The sequence below is a fragment of the Podarcis vaucheri genome, assembly GCF_965113315.1.
Source record: "Podarcis vaucheri genome assembly, chromosome: 6".
In the NCBI taxonomy this organism is placed as follows: domain Eukaryota; kingdom Metazoa; phylum Chordata; class Lepidosauria; order Squamata; family Lacertidae; genus Podarcis; species Podarcis vaucheri.
Window position 1 is genome coordinate 54,681,959 of NC_138764.1, and position 17,117 is coordinate 54,699,075.

The 17,117-nt window shown below is 45.8% G+C and overlaps 1 protein-coding gene across 1 annotated transcript; it reads left to right on the forward strand.

Annotated features, from left to right (window-relative positions):
• Positions 1-613: 613 nt before the first annotated feature.
• PLK3 (polo like kinase 3) lies at positions 614-17,041 on the forward strand. The gene is made up of 15 exons (XM_082227513.1): positions 614-918; positions 5,101-5,208; positions 5,307-5,423; positions 6,807-6,936; positions 7,186-7,273; positions 8,529-8,624; positions 10,352-10,550; positions 11,030-11,156; positions 11,670-11,779; positions 11,888-12,008; positions 12,694-12,777; positions 13,228-13,390; positions 14,031-14,160; positions 14,759-14,869; positions 15,472-17,041. Exons 1-15 carry the CDS (start codon positions 721-723, stop codon positions 15,664-15,666), a joined length of 1,977 nt encoding a protein of 658 aa, XP_082083639.1. The 5' UTR covers positions 614-720; the 3' UTR covers positions 15,667-17,041.
• The last annotated feature ends 76 nt before the right edge of the window (positions 17,042-17,117 follow it).

The window sequence follows — 17,117 nt, forward strand, 5'->3', positions numbered from 1 at the left end:
AAGCATTACTGATGCTCAACAGCAGGTGGAGGGCACCAGGTTGACGAAGACTCCTCTAGCCAGTTCAGCACCGTTAAGTTGGAGTAGGCTGAAAATTAGTTTTAAAACCAGATGGTGCTCTCAACATAAACTATAGGATGATGTCCCAAGTGGTCTCTCTCACTCCCTTTCCCTTCCCGAGCCCTACTAAACAACCCTACTAAGCCACATGAGGAATTGCTGAGGATCTTCCCCACAGCATAAACTAGCTCATGGGTTGGAAAGAAACAAGGCAGAGTTCATTGTCCTAGGAAAACCGAGCTCAAGCCGACTTTGGATTTGATTCATCGGTCTGCTTCCCTCTCGCACTGTTAATACTCCAAGGCCTCGGTCGGGGGGAAGGGAGTGAGCGAAGAAAAGCTATTTTTATCTCTCTCGTTCCCTTTCATGCATTCTTCCGAATTTCCCCTTGGCCTTGCAGAAAAAGAAAGTCATCACACAACTCCCAGCGGGCAGCGGCTGCTTTAAAAAACTAACCCCGCCCCCTGGCTGGAGGGAGGGTTCCCTAGCCGGTGACGTCTGCCGCGCTCATTGATAAAAGCCGCGGGATTCCCTGGCCGCGGGTAGAGGCAGCGTGCGCGCGCGAAACTGCCGGGGCTCCACGTGATTTTTGCGCGGACCTTGGGGAGAGAGTACCGGGGAGAGGGCCGGCCCGCTCGCAGTAAGTGGGCCCCGTTAGCCATGGAGCCCGCTTGCTTCCTCCAGCCCCACCCGTTCGGCGACCCTGGGGTGAGCTCGGATTTGTACAAGCCTTCGCCTCCCGCCGTCGCTTCGCCCAAATCCGACCGGGTAGAGCAGCCGAAGCCAGCCGAACCGACGCGGATCATCACCGACCCGGTCTCCGGCAGATCCTACAGCAAAGGCCGCCTGCTTGGAAAGGTACCTGCGGCGTCTTGGGAGAGCGGTGGGCGAAGGAATTTCTCTCTTCTAGTCTGAGCCGGCCGGCTTCTAGTGTGTGCGGCCAGGGCTGGGTTCTGGCGCGCCCTAGTGAGGGATCGTGGATTTAAGGGCCAATTCCGACACCACCACCCCCGAAAGCTACCCGCGAGTTATGGCGGAGGAGACTTTCGCATAGGGTGGCGAACAGCAGCACCCGCGGCTTGTCGCGATAGGGGACCCAAAAGCGCCTCATCCGCTTCCCTTTCTCCCTCTTCTCGTTCTCTATTTGCTCGCGTGGAGGGTTTCCTTCCCCCGCCAAGACTTCCCGGTTGATCCGAGGCAGGCATGTCGAGGCACGACTCTCTCTCTCTCTCTCTCTCTCTCTCTCTCTCTCTCTCTCTCTCTCTCTCTCTCTCTTCCTCCCCCCCCATCTCGTTTTGTGTGGGGCTTCGGGTGCAGATGGGGCTTTAATATTTAACTACTCGTAATTCTTTCCCCCACTTCGTATTTTAGTGCGCTCTTCCCCGTCCACCCACCCCCAAATGAGGAATCGTCCCAACAAGCGACCGGAGCTTTTAAAGAAGACTAGATAGAAATGGTTACGCTACCCAAGTGGGTCTTAGTTGGGGGGGGGTGCGAGAGAGGGAGAGAGAACGAATAGGAAGCGCGAAATGGCTGCTGTTTTTCCCAAAAAAATTATAATAGGCCATCCCTTAGGACTTCTCCAGGGCAGCTATGATTCCATTTGACTGAGTCAAGCACGTCTGGGACCGGATGTTCAAATCGTTGTTCTTAGCCCTTTGGCGACTAGTAAGCCGTTTTCTGGTGGGTTTCTTTAGGTTTTGGGTTCTCTTGCAGATGCTGATCTGTAACTACTGGTCTAATTCAGTGAATGTGTTCTGGGATGCCGTAACATATCCTGAGTGCATTCTTATACTATTTGTACAACATGGACCAGAGGGATTTGGGGGGGGGGGATATGGTTGGTGGTTTAGATTACTTAATCTGCATTATTTATAGTCCAACTTCAACAAAGTATGGTGGGTGCTGGGGAAAGTTTGTCTACAATAGCTGACCACCATTCCTTACACCTAGAGAGCTAGTGTGATATCATGATTGGAGTGCTGGGATGGGATGAAGATGGCCATATTTAAAATTCTGTTTGCATGAAGTTTGTTGAGTGACCTTAGGCTGGTCATACTCTCTGCCAACTGTCCTGTTAAGATTATTCTACTGTGACCTCCTTGGAAGAACGGTAGAGCCTAAATGTAAAAGAAATTTAGCAGACAACTTGGGGATTGGACAGTTTCTCATGTTTATCCAGGAGTGTCAAGTACTGTAGGTTGCTTAGCAAAAACCTCATGCAGTAGATTGCTGTTGGAAACTTGCTAATCTGCAATATGGAGGTTTCAGAAGGGTGGTGAGTGTCTGTTTCTGCTTGAAACATACGTTGTAGGTATTTTCCACATTTATTATGCTATTTTTGTGATATATAAATGACATGAGAAACTTGGTATACATACTTGTATAACATTGTTTATGAAATCCAAATAATAATAATAATAATAAGCACATATCTGATGCTTACTGTTGCGAAGCCATGTAAGCTTGCTAAAAATCAGGGATCAGCAACCTTTTTCAGCCGTGGGCCAGTTCACCATCCCTCAGACCATGTGGTGGGCTGGACTATATTTTGGGGGGGGAATGAACAAATTCCTATGCCCCACAAATAACCCAAAGATGCATTTTAAATAAAATCACACATTCTACTCATGTAAAAACACGCTGATTCCCGGACCATCCGCGAACCGGATTGAGAAGGTGATTGGGCCGCATCCGCCCCCCCCCCCCGCCTTAGGTTGCCTATCCCTGCTAAAGATGCTCAAATGGATTCTAGGCAAGGACTTCAGTGATTGGAGGAGGGGCCTTCTGTCTGCTGTTCCCTTAAAGGAGCAGGGCCTTCAGGGTTCCATTCATCCTTTGTTCCATTCTATAGCATCATTCCTTGGCAAATGCAAATTTTGCTCAACAGCCGATTTAGTAACAAAGTCTGCAAAAGGATGCAATTTTTTGTTGACAGTTAAAAGGAAAAAAGATGACAGAACATTTTAGAACAGTAAAACAAATGCAACACTGTGGTAATAGTTGTTGAGATGTTGCATGACTGCACTGGTTATATGCATTGCAAACACTGGTTTCCCAGACTACGCATATATTTTTTTTGCCTTAGAACTCTTCTGATTCAGTTTTTTTCCCCTGGCTCAAAACCACCTTGCTCATTGAGCAATCTGTGTAATCGGGTTTCAGAGTAGGGGGGTGGGGGAAAAGCAGCAGCATTTCCACTGGAAATCTCTCCTCTTGGTGAGCAAAGCTGGCATTGTTTCGAAGATCGTGCTTTGAAGGAGGGGTGCGTCAGTTGGTTCCTTTTGCCCTACATCAAACAATGTGATGTGTCATATGGAAAATCTGCTCATTGTGTATGGGGGTGTCTTGGCACTTCCAAACGCGGTAGAGCTAATGCCGAATTTGGCAGTGTGTATAATTCTCTCCACCCCCCACCCCTGTTCTTACAGCTTCTTTGAAAGATCCTTTCTGGCAATACCAGCCAGAGCTGTTTCTGTGCTGATGCCCAAGCTAGGATTTTATGAGAAACAGGTTTCTCTTTGTTCAGGATGTTGCATAGGTGTGAGGCTTATTTTAGGGTAAGGTGTAGGCTGCAGCAAAGATATACTTTCTTTACAGCTGGAAAAACCTGTCTCTAGTTCTCCTTCAGTGCTGGTTGTCTTGTGAGAAGAACTAAATCACATTCTGTTAAAAAAAGCATGATGACAGTGGGTGTGGGGAAACCCAAAGGAATAGACACAAACCCTAGGATAGTGAGAGCTGTAACATGAAATAAAATGTATGCCTGGAGAATGTGCTAAACCATCGTCAGAAGTGAAAACTGTTTCTTTAAAATGGAATGTTTTCACTACATAACATGCTCAAATGTTTGAATTAGGAGAATATTTTGTTTACCATTAAGAAAATAAGTTGGTTTTCAAGTTACACAAACTTGCCCATAAATTTTGAATATCCAAAGCGGCAGGACACAAATGCTGGACTTTCTCTGTTCAAGTTCCTCAAACTTGTCCCTCCTGACTTGGAATGGAACTTTTATTTTATTGAGCCATGCACTTGGCCTAGGTTATAATTTCAATATATTGCAATGTCACTGAGGGAATGGAATGGAATGAAAGAAATGTCTTGGGCATGTTTCCCAAACTTGAAATTATGATGCTGGATCCCTCTCATTTAAACAAAACTTGGAAGCCCATGAAATATTTGAGTTGATTATTGAGTCTGTTCTTTAGCACCATGGTTGAGATATTACTGTGCTTAAGTGGCTATGACCATGTTTTGAAGTAGTCCATCCTTAAAGGACTTGAAGGGTGAGTTCACATTAGTTCTTGCCATCTGGCTGGGTTCCTGTTTTGGTATACTTTGCCTGAGGTGCTAAGGCAGTGATCTCAGGCATATGTTAGATGTTTCTCACACTTCAGGTTAGAATGCTGTTAGTCATGCGGCAATTGCATTTTCTGTGATCTCATCCTACTTAGATCTGAATTGGATCCCGTCCTAATCCTGTATCCTTGCTTTTTGTGGTCTTGATGTGTCTAGTTCTAGTTTTAGGCGAAGATCTGAGAGAATGCTAAATATGTTGAAAGCAGCAGGCACATGAACCTCAGTCCAAAGTCCAACCATTGACAAGCATCAGACCTCCAGGGTCTCTAGCAAAAAATGGTCTTTCCACTACCACTTCTGAGCCTTTTAACTGGAGATTTTCTGTATATACAGCATATGCTGTACAACCAACCTTCTGAACTAAGGACTCCTCTTCTGATACCCATTACGCATGAATAAAAGCCGGCAGTTCTTCCAGTAACTAGTGATATCTTAAAAGAAGAGTCTTAAAATTTATCCTCAACTAGTGTTTTGTGTTGACTTAGTTTTGGTGGCAAATACAGTCCTAGCACTTGGGCTGAAGACCACAGTTCCCCTATATTTAAGAAGTCAAATTGATGGTACAGGTGCCAGGGGGAAATGAGACCCGAGATGCTTCCATGAGTTGCTAATCTATCAAGGACAAGAAAGGAGTTTTCTTTAGCCCACCCTCCTAATTGCTGCCTTATTGGTTTGCAGGGTGGATTTGCAAGGTGCTATGAAGTGACAGACCTCTCGAGCAACAAGACCTATGCAGTGAAGGTCATTCCTCACAGCAGAGTGGCCAAGCCACACCAACGGGAGAAGGTATGTAGCTCCGAGTCCAGAGCAGAATGAGGGTAGCTGGGGTGTTGGCCATATCCCTAGCTACCAGCTCTTAAACTTTCTGATTATGCTTCTTCCAGATCATCAATGAAATCGAGCTGCACAGAGACCTGCACCACAAACATATCGTGAAGTTCTCGCATCATTTTGAGGATACGGAGAACATCTATATCTTCCTTGAGCACTGCAGCAGGAAAGTGAGTCCCAACTTTTCTTTCTCTACAGGGAACCTGTACCTCCCCATCAGGCATACTTTATTTCTATTGGACTCAATGTTTTATTGCACTGTGAACAAAGGGCAGCAGAAATAGAACCTGTAGAATGGTTTGCACTGAACAACAGGCCTCTGCCTATACTAGATATATCACCCACTGGATGCTTCCCATGGGTACAATGGATGAAAGTATGGTTTTCTGTCATGATTAGACATGGTAGGAAAAGGTGGGATATATTACTGCAGCACAGGGAGTTGCTGGGTTAGAATGCCTCTTATTGTGTCAAAGAAGTAGGACCAGTAATAGTGGCAATTAGTTCTGCTGTCAGACATTTCCCAGGAGTGCTGGGGACCATGTAGGTCAGGCAGACCTCTTTCAGCATCCTTGGGAATGTAGGAATGTTCACAGGCAGGTTTCCTTACCGATACTGAATTGGCACATTTGCTGTTTGCCATTTGATACTCCTGCTTTGCATGATACAGCGCCACAAATGCTTGCATAAGAATCTGTCATACAGGTGCCCTTGGCATGGAAGCTGCAGCTGCCATGCATAATAGTCATGCTATTTTAGCTGCTTGTTCTCTGTTTGCAGTTCAAACCCCTGTAAACACAGTAAGTCAGCCACTGGCATCTTAATGGCTTTGGCTGCTCTGGGATAGATCAAACTTGATATAAAACTGCCCTGCGAGGATTACTTGTTGGAATAGTGCTTGTATAGAAGGAATTGGGATCGGATCCAGGATTTCACACAGGAACTTCATTTTGCTAAAACAGAACTGGTTATTGCTGTCTAGAGGCTTTTCTCGGTGCACTTCAGTTGCATTTCTTAATGTTTAATAGAGTTCGTTTATCTTCATTTGGCTTGCTTGTAAGCCTTGCATGATTAAATCTGCAGTCTTCACATCCATTTTGGAATAACTGTTGGGAGAGGTCTAGTAATTCCCCTTGGACTCATGACCAGCCTCGTGTATAAAGGGCACATTGTAGCAAATCTTGGAATCTTTGTGATTAGACCCTGAAAAGAGATTTAATTTGAGAGAAACCATAAAACATGAATACGCATCCCTAGCTGGATTCAGAGGTTTAGGATGGGAGAAGGAGGAGAATCTGATAGTGGAAGACAAGTGTGTGAGAGTTTTGGAATACTTGTCCAAACCACTATTTTGAACCTGAGAGGAGGTTGGCTTAGCATTGTCCAGTGAGCTTCATGGCCGAGGAGTCCTTTGAATATGGTGCTTCCAATACTAATACTGGAACAACTACACCACCCTGGTTCTGACTTGCAATACACCAGGACAACTAGTCATTCTTAGACTAATAATAGGCTGCAAGAGCATCTCTATAACCAAACCTTTTCTCTTGCAGTCTTTGGCACATATCTGGAAATCCCGACACACCCTTCTGGAGGCAGAGGTCCGATATTACCTCAAACAGATTATCTCTGCCTTGAAATACCTCCACCTTAAGGGCATCCTGCACCGGGATCTGAAACTGGGTATGTGCAACATAGCTTGTTCATTTGGGAGCGAAGTTGTATTGTTGAGGTTGAAGTAACCTTCTAATCTTCTTGTATCTTAGAAACTTGCATTTTAAAAATACAAAAACTGGGTTTCTAGATACCTATTCAGGAAATGCTGCTCTGCGGGGAATAAGCACAGCTTTGTCTCCTAGGTATCTAGAGGAGGAACTGCTGAGACAGTTGCGCAATGTTTGACATTTAGAGCCCTGTTCTTTTCTGTTGCAGGTAACTTTTTCGTCAATGAAAACATGGAACTGAAAGTTGGAGACTTTGGTTTGGCTGCCAGACTGGAGCCCGCAGACCAGCGAAAAAAGTAGGTGGCTTGATGTTCTGTATGTTGCCTGGATCACTTTCGTATGCTCTTTCGTTGTTGAATGTTGCCCTAGCTTACTCCAGAGCAAAGAGGTTCTCTTATGTGTCTCCTTGGCCTGTTTATCCCACCACACACACCCCTTTGCAGCTGTGTGCGTTTGGGGAAGGGGGAATTGGAGCACAACAGGGACACTGGACTTGAAATACTCCTTTGCTTCAGCCTGGAACTTGGTGGTGAAAGGAACAAAGCAGTTACTGTGTGTGCAGTTCTGTCTAAGGCAGAAGCCTCATGTTTGCACAGCAGAGAGAAACAATGCCCAACCTTATATTGGATTTCTGCCTCATGCAAAGTGTTGGTTGCTGCTGTAACTGCGATGGGCAAGCATACAGCGTAGAAAGGAGTTATGGATGGGGAAGGGTTCTTACACACAACAGGGTAGCAGTGAGTGGGTATAGGTGCAAGGGACAGCCGAGTCAGTACTATTGTGGTTCTAGTCAGAAAGATGTGTCTGAGGCTACAGGGAGGCTCACGCAGCAAAGTAGTATGGTGTTGGTTGATTCATTCACATGTTGCAGGGGCACCAGGGGGCTGGAAAAGGGGCTACAGTGAGATGCACCAGTCAGAGCCTTGGCTGCAGCCTTGAAAACTGGCAGAATGATCTTGTCAGATCAGGGTTTTTATTATCTACTTGATCAGCTGTGATCCTATTGTAGTAAAATAAACCTTATTCACTGTTTGCTTCGAGTTAAGAAACTATAATCCAGCCTGTACTATTGCAAAAGAGGACGCCCAACGTCTGACAGTAGAACTCTTTAAAAAAGGGAAAAAAGAGACCTTTTTAAAATAGGGTTCTGTGGTTAATTGAAACGCATGTTGTAACTTTCCCCAGGTACATGTTTACTCAGCTTAAATCTTTGCAGTAGGAAGTGAATCTGAGAGGATGTTGTGAAAGTGGTATTTCTGTAGTAACTTCGGTGAGGTTGGCGTGGCTTGGCATGGTCTATGGTAGAAGATCTTAAGATGTCACAGACGAAGCTGCCCTGAGCCAGACCACTTGTCCATGATAGCCAAGGGATTGAGTCTGGGACAGAGTTCTGCATGCAAGGCATGCACTCTACCACTGAGGCATACCCTTTCCGCTTTACTCTTCCGGCAGCAGCATTTCCTATGCCAAAACTTCCCTTTTTGTACTGCTGGCATGGCAAGGAATCCTTGCTGTAACCCAACTAATGATCCTATGTGTGTTTGCTTCCAGGACTATCTGTGGTACCCCCAATTACCTTGCCCCCGAAGTACTTCTGCGACAGGGGCATGGGCCGGAGTCAGATGTGTGGTCTTTGGGCTGTGTCATGTAAGTCCAAAGCACGTTTCCCCCCTGCTGAAGGCTTCTTGCAGGCCTTTTTCAGTGCTGCAACTTCTTGGCTTTTTAGTTCTTTTTGTATAGCTAAATGGGAGGGAGCAGGATTCTTTGGCCAGCATGTTCTAGCACAGTGGTTCTCAACCTGTGGGTCCCCAGATGTTGTTGGACTACAACTCCCATCACCCCTAAGCTCTGGCCTTGCTAGCTAGGGGTGATGGGAGTTGTAGTCCAACAACATCTGGGGACCCGCAGGTTGAGAAAGGCTGCCTAGTACAACTTAAAGCTTGTTGAAGATTAAGTACAAAAAATAATAGGCTACAAGCAAAAGCTTGGAGTGGGCGGCAAATGCAAGAACCCTAAAGAGAAGCTGTGATGAAATTAAATGCATGAAGCATGGAGTCTGCATGCAGCCAAGCAGCCTAAATTCCAGCTGTTGACACCTTGCTTCAAACAAAGGATTCCTCTTCTCAAAAAATGTTTAGCATCTTGATGGCTTTGTGGGGGAAATTGTTAGTTAGCCACAGAGCACCACTGCATATCCCTCTGTCTGGGGCTCTAAACAGAGAGGTGGTAATTGAAGTCGGGGTTATTGGAGATTGGTGGAATGAGGAATCAGTTTGCTCAAGTATATTGGGATCAAATCGCAAACAGCTTTGTAGGGTTCCTTGCTAAGTGCTTATTGCCTCCCTATTGCTTCTTACAAATGCTGAAGCGCTTGTGTCAGCTTGACAGCGTAGCGCACCATGCTCTGCGCTAGATGAAGCTCACAAACACCGAGGGCATCTTAAGAGGGAAAGTAGCGGTTGAAGCTTTTCAGTGGTTGATAAAGCTGAGGGCTTTGCCAATTTATTTTAAGTGCTCTTGGCTATGATAGTAGTGTGGAATTCAGGCTACCTATTGGATCCCCTGAGCAATGGAAGTATCAGTCTGAGTATTACATAAATGCTTGTATGCTGAGCATATGTTGCTAGCATAGCTTGACTGCAACTAGACCCATAAAGCTTTGCCCAAAATGACTGCTTAAATGTATTTCTGGGCCATATATAAGATGGCCTATTTTAAGGACAAATCTGTTTATTTTATGAAACTCAAAACACCACAAAGCTGCTGCTAATCTTCCACAATCTTATTGACAATTTCATTAGAACAAATGGAAAAAGTGGCTGGCCTGTGGTTCACAGCTGGCTATTTGGCTCAGGTGCTATTCGGCTGCTTTCCGGAGTGTCGTCTTAAAAAAATAGTTTGTGCCTTCAGTTGTCTTTGCCCTGGTTAGCCACAGCTTCCTGTTAAGTTTTCACAGCGCAGTAAATGGAAATTTTTATCTTGAGTGCTGGGGGGTGAGGGAAGAGTAGCCTTGAACCGGGTGACTGCAAAGGGGAGATCCCTCCTTCTCTCCTTTTCCCAGTTTTCAGCTATGCACAGCACCTCTTCTAGAGAGGCTTGGCTTGCTAGCTCTGATCACATGGAAGGGCTGTCACTGGCTCTCCGGATGTGCCTCCGGTCTGCGAGCACCTGAAGCGACAGCAGTGTCTTATGAGCTTCATTACAGGGAGCACTTAACTGGGTGTTGCCGCCTGTCAGACTTCCTCCAGAGTTGTTGCTGAGTCATGTGCTCAGGGAGGCTGCCAAGGGCAGGCTGCTAGGCCAGAACTATTTTTGAGTCTCCTCAGCACTGAGTGAATTCACCACTTGCCACCTTTCTTCTCCCCACCCCTCAGGTACACGTTGCTGTGTGGGACCCCCCCTTTTGAGACTTCTGACCTCAAGGAGACCTACAAGTGCATCAAGCATGTCACCTACACGCTCCCAGCCTTCCTTTCCCTACCAGCCAAGAACCTGCTTGTTGGCATCTTGAAACGCAACCCCCAGGACCGCTTCACGCTGGAGGAGATCTTGGACCATGAGTTCTTCACCAAAGTGAGCAGCAATCTTGTGTGTCTGTTTGTTTGTCTGTGTGTTCTAGCGATGTCACTGCCAAGGTAGTAAGCTAGGCTACACAACATGCTTTAAGGTGAGAAGTGGTGATGTCTCTTTCTTGGGGTGATAACTTCTTCCTATTCATATGGAGTCCATGACTGGGCAGAATGGCAGTGTTCTGTTAATATGGGTGTTAGCTCCTGGGATCCTGCCTGGATTGCAATTTAGATAATTACATCTTGCTTCTAATTATCGCTTAACAATCCTCAGATATCTTTGCTCTATGCTGCCTGGTTATTATTATGCCCTTTCCAAGGGTGCATGTCATTTAGAGGACTTGCACAACTTGTGAATGTGGCCAAATCCTGTCGACTGGCAATAGGGCCTTGAAGAAGAAGCTGTCATTGGTCCAGTATATTGTGTACAGTCTGTTCTGATGCATAGCTCAGCTTCGCTAATTAGTTTCCTCAACTTTCAAGGGATACACGCCTGATAAGCTCCCACCCAGCAGCTGTGTGATGGTGCCAGAACTGAACCCCCCCAACCCTGCCAGGAGCCTGTTTGTAAAGGTCACAAAGACTCTCTTTGGGAAAAGGAAGTCAAAAGGTAAGTTGCACGTTGACCTCTTGTTCTGGGAACTGACTGTAGCCCCTGTGAAAACTTATGCTCACACTTCTGCCTAATAAGAGCCCTGCTCAGTCACCTAGCTCAGTGTTTGGTTCTTGCCAAGGCTACAATATGCCTTTGGGAAGCACACAAGCAAGGCGTGAGGCCAATAGCAACATGTTGGTCCTGCCTGGAGGTAGCCACTAGTTTTCCCTTGATGCTTCATCCGCAGGATTGGGAAACTGGGAAATACTAGGATTGGCAACAAACTGTAGACACTGCAGCCCTTCACCACCTGATGCATAGAATAGAAAAATATGGGGAAAGGAGGCTTGCCACTTGGAACCTTAAATAAACACTAAGTGGCCAAGCTAGAGCAACCCCTAGAACTCCCATGTCAGTCCCCAACCCCCAATGTATGTACTTGACAGAGTCTACTTTAAGCAATATCTGCAGCCCTGTCCTGTTGACTTTGTGTTAGGATCTTATTAACTCATATTCTTCTTACTTTAGTTAAGAAGGCTCCTTCAGAAGAGAGAGATGATATCTCCAAGCTGGTAACAGGCCTTGTGAAGACCTCCATCTGTAGGCAACTGAGCCACAAAACTGTCGAAGGGAATGAGGTATACTAACTGCAGGAACTTGGCTGTTCAGTTGTGGCTTTCAGAGGAAGGAAAGAGAAACAAGGAAGTTACCCTGCTATGTGCTGATCAGACTTTCTGCCTCCTTAGGTCACTCCTTTGAATGGTCAGAGTCCCGGCTCTAGCCCAGTAGATACGGTAGCAGAGGAAGGCTCACAGAAATCTATCTCCAGGTCTATTCGTGGGACGATGGCTAGCAGCAGCTGTGAAGGTGAGAAGTGGCAATGTCTCAATTAGCAGTTCCTCCTTAACAGTGTATTTTGGTCAGATGGAATCTGCTGTCTGTCAGGACTAGTCCCTGTGTGGTAGAGGGCCTTCAAGAGCAAAGCAGAGGAGCACTTCATCGTGGACAGTAGTGCCAACAAGCAGTTTAAGTCTTGAGCAGACTGACTCTGAACTGGCAGGTTCAGTCTCACAATGCCTATCAGTCATCAAAACTGAACAACCAATCTATTCTTAGAGGCGGGGTAACTCTGGATACTGGAGACAATTGGGGAGGGCCATTGCTGTCACATCCTCCATTGTTTCTGAAAAAATTCATTTCTGCTCATGGTTAGATAATGAATTCTATTCTGGGTTCGATGGCCTTTTGGCTGGGTCCTGCAGGTCTTAATGTTAGAAGTGGCTTAATTTGAGGGTGCGAAAGCTGTGGCCCTGCAGAGGTTGTTGGGCCCCAACTTCTTTCAGCCCCAGACTGCATAGCCAGTGGTTGGAGATGATGAGAGTTGTAATCCAGCAACAGGGGGGCAAGGGGTCAACAAGTTCTTCAGCCTTTCTCTTCCCACTCCCGTTTGAATTTTGAGCTTTGGGAGCAGAAAATCTCTTGAGCTTGGCCCATGTAAGCTGATTTTGTAAAAACTTAACCGTCTTCTTCCCCTCTTTCCCCCACCCACTAGTATTTGAAGACTGTGTCACAGCATCATCTGTCATTGAGTCAGCCATTGGTCTTCTGAAGAACTGTCTATCTGTCATGCCACCAGGTAACTTAAGCTTCAGGGAGTATCACAACCCCTGGGATGGTTGGAGACAAATGGAAGAACTGTTGTCTTGGATGCTGATATTAGGGAGGAGAAGCAGGAGAGGTGCAACCCTAGTTCCTCTAACCTGCTAAAGAGGCTTTTAAAATCAGCCTCCCTGGGTCTCGGTAACCTGATATTTGTTGTCATCCAGAATAAGGGCCACCTCCTTTTAGGTAGAATCCTGATGGAGTGCAGAAACTAAGGGGTGGTGTGTGTGTCCATCTACCTATTTATCTAGATAAATGGTAATCCAATGATTAATTTGCAACATCTGGGGGTAGGAAAGATGAGACTGATTCTGTTCCTATCCCAAGCATGACCTCTCTTCTTTCAACCTCATTTCAGTACCACTTTTGAAATAGGTTTGAACCTATTACCTTTATTTAATGAGTACCTTTCTTCCCTGTCCAGCTGAGAGGAATCCTGCTTCCCTGGCTTGCCATGAGCACTTTGTCTGGGTGAGCAAGTGGGTGGACTATTCCAATAAGTATGGTTTCGGCTATCAGCTCTCCAACCACAGCATTGGTGTCCTCTTCAACGATGGAACTCATATGGCCCTCTCTGCCAACTGGAAGTGAGTGGAAGAAATGGACTTCCTGCAGGGTTTTGAGGTTGGGAAGTGTGGAAGTGTAGTCATGGCCTACCTTGACTAGGTCCTACTTAGCCACCTTCTGGTGTGGTGAGGGGGACTGCAAGATATTGTATGGATCAAATTCTTGAGTAACCCACAAGCATGGAGCATGGGAGAAGGGGCTTCCCTTGCTTGGAGCAAGGCTAGAGGACTAGATTGTGGGAGGAGTTGAACATTGTGCTAAAGCAAGTATTCTTTTAGTGTGCCAGGCAGAATGACCTCCCTTCTCCCTGTGTGTTCTGGGGTTTCTACCAACCCCTGCCCCCGAGTAGATTGAGGAGGAGAGGAGGGCAAGTCCAGTTTGCAATAGCAGGCACCCTTGCACTGGTTCCAGCTAGCTGAATGCACTTAGTTGAATCAGACCCTATCTTTATGATCTTATGGTGGTGGGGACAGTCTGTGTTTGCCCACTTGGGGGTTTGTCTTGGGATGATCCAAAAGGTCTGATTCAATAAGGAACAGACAACCTTTAAGGGTATGGTTTTTTTGGAGCATAGCAGATAGACCACTTTCATAAACTGAAACTAAAGTTTTATGACTACAATCTGGCTACTGCAGCTAACTGCATTCTCTTTCCCTTCAGGAAAGTGCATTACAACCTGACAAACAGCAAGCATTTCTCCTTCCCGGCTTCAGCTGTCCCTGAGCAGCTGCAGGGGCAGATGGGTGTCCTGCAGTACTTTGCCTCATATATGGAACAGCATCTAATGAAGGTGAGCAGCTGCCTGGCTTGACATAGTTGGTATGTGTGTACAGAGTTAGTTGCATTGGCTTGCTGACGACTCAGCTCGATGCAGAAAACACGAGTTGTGTTTTTGCAGAGGACAATCCCCCCTTGCTCTCAAGTATGTTTGACCATATTCAAGGTTCATAGGAAGAGCCTCCCTTGAGGTCTTGTGGGATACACCTGAAAGCACTAAAGCTTTCATCATATTGGCCAAACTTTGGTTCGTGGCTCCAAACACCAAAGCATGTATTTGATGGGCTCTTTACTGCCGGATTCTGCACTCCTAGTTGCCTTGCCATGCCTGCTCACATCTTTGACTACTTCATGTACTCAAAGTCTCGATTGGTGGATGGAGTAGGACTTCCTTTCCCAAAGCAGAGATGATCCATTAAATGGATGTGCTAATTCATGTTCCTTGAATTTGGCTGGTACTTATCTTCTCCTTTGGCTTGGCAGTAGTGTTAGGGATAAAGTTATACAGAAAAACAACTGCTAGGACTAAGCCAGTCATGTGGTGCCAATGATTCTCTAATTTCTCTTTTTTCTTCCCTTCTCTCCATCCCCCCCCCTCCAAAAAATCCCAGGGAGGAGACTTACCCAGCATAGATGAGACTGGACAGGTTCCACTGTTGCTTCTACAATGGGTGAAGACTAATCAAGCCTTATTGATGCTTTTTAGCAATGGAACCTTTCAGGTAATGATGGCACCAAGTCTTTTTAGCAGATTACGTAGGCCCTATGTCCTACCTGTTGATGGAGGTGGCACATGCTGGTGTTTCATATCCATACCTCAGCTCAGTTGCTATAACTATTGTGTGGGGTATAATCTGAAGTGTTGCCTTTTGCTTTGGAAAGAAGCTTTCTGTGGAGTGCTTCTGAGAATGTGGATGCTAAGCTGAAAGTAGATGCTGGGCTTTCTGCTTTGTAGAGCACATTCAGTTTGTTATGGTTACTCTGCTATTTTTGAGTAGCAGCTGGTGTCTTGAAATTATGAATTCTAACACATTTCAAAGCACCTGTACAAATACTGAAACCTATCTGATTCCCATAGGCCCTTTTCTAAATCTGGATTCCTATCCCTTCAGCAGTTTGCCCTTTGTTTCCACTTAGATGGAGATGTCTGTGGTGGGGGCATAAAACGACCCTCCATATTAAGGCTATGCTAGCAGATACCTAGGTGCAGGCTGTGGTTGATGGCTAAACCCAATTGAGTTGGGAGTCCCAAAGGGTAAGGAGTGCTACACAGAAAGAGGCACAAGTATTAAATGTCTGTTGTGTTCCATCTCCTTTATTCTAGGTGAACTTCTACAATGATCATACCAAGGTGATTTTCAGCAAACCTGACCACACCTGCCTCCTCACCTACATAAACCGTGACAGGAATTCCTACACCTACAAGCTCAGCAGCATTGCAGAACTTGGCTGTTCACCGGAGCTCCAGCGTAGGCTCAAATATATCCTCAAGCTGCTTCAACAGCGAGTGGAAGCATAAGGCTACAGGGTGGACACCTGGTATCCTTGGCCCTTTCTGTTCTTCCAAGAGCTTTGATGTTAACGGTGCAGGAGAAGGCAACGCTTGAGACATCAGAATTCTTCCTTAGTCACATGCCTTTCTACAAGGGAAAACTTCAAAACCCAAACTGCACTCAGATTGGGCCAAACCCTTATTCAGAATCCATCAACTTCTGGGATGCTAGCCACCTAATGACTTTTTGTTATTGTTAAAGAAATGGGATTTTTTTTCACTTGCTTTGACATGACTGCTCCAGTCCACATTGGAGAGGAGGAGTAGAGATAATTGCCTTTACTCCTGTGTGGCCTTTGCACAGATGGTTATGCACATTGGCTTGTTCATGGGGAGGGGAGAATCTGTGATCCATACACTCCATGGGAAACAAGTAGTGAGGGTAATAGCAAATCTTTTTTAAAAAAATAAAAAGTTTTTTTGAGTTTTGTCCAGTGCCTAATGCCAAATTTGCTGTTGGATCTTGGCATCTCCGAGTCTGAAGGGTTAAAGGGCTGTGAGTCCAGTTCATGTATTCAGGCTAAATCAAGTGATTTTTGTTGTGAGCCATTTCAGGCTCTTGCAACACTACCGCTGCCTTCCCATGGAATGCAGTTTTTTGGTTGGTTTTTTTGCTCAGAGTTGCATTACTTGCCTAATCCTTGGCTGGTTCTGACTCATGGACCAAACAAATCTGTGAATTGGGTGTGGCTGCTCTGCTAAGAAGGGCAGCAGAAACGGATGCTGCAGAGGCACAAGATCAGACAAACTGCTTCCCTGCTTTAGCTGTGATAGGACTACCACAATCCTTGGGGGACTGTAGTTAGCTGAAGAGCCAGCTGGCTGCCTTCTGGAATTGGTAGGGAAGAACTGCTACAACTCTTTAATTTGGGAGGAACAGAGGTAGGATAGCCGAATCTTCAGCCTGAAATCAGGGTTAATTCAGACACCTAGTGCTGCTGCTGCTGCTGCTAAGCACTCGAGGCTGCAAAGGTACATGTTGGGTAATGGAACTGTTACACTAATTAGGCAAATGGGATTTTTTTTTTCTTTTTGTGCTGAGACTGTGAAACACCCTGTTTGCCTCATTTTCTCAGCTGTTTTCATTCCAAGATGCAGCAGAGGGATTCTGTAAATTGCCATGGTACAGACTTGAACGGCTTCGTTGGAAGCTGCCAGTTTAATGTTTTGAACTTGACAAGACTATTTGTCCAGCTATGGAGCCTAAGTGGTGTGAACATCCTAAGATTTATTTATGTATTTATGAGCTATTTATTTTGCACCTGTGTCTTGTCAATCATTGCACACCATGTCTCCAAAAACCCAGCTGTCTTGATTACAATAAAACTCATTTTTATTAAAAGCAAAAGAACAATGGTTACTTTGTAAGTGTCTCATTGGTGGTTAGGAGTTCCATTGGGGCTGCCGGGGAGGCGAAT

What these genes read in the sequence shown, in the direction of transcription:
- PLK3 (XM_082227513.1), top strand. Translation starts at nt 721, where the DNA reads ATGGAGCCCGCTTGCTTCCTCCAGCCCCACCCGTTCGGCGACCCTGGG. An exon ending in AGCCACACCAACGGGAGAAG is followed by an intron (nt 5,209 to 5,306) that starts GTATGTAGCTCC and finishes TGCTTCTTCCAG; the next exon opens with ATCATCAATGAAATCGAGCT. An exon ending in AAACTGTCGAAGGGAATGAG is followed by an intron (nt 11,780 to 11,887) that starts GTATACTAACTG and finishes CTGCCTCCTTAG; the next exon opens with GTCACTCCTTTGAATGGTCA.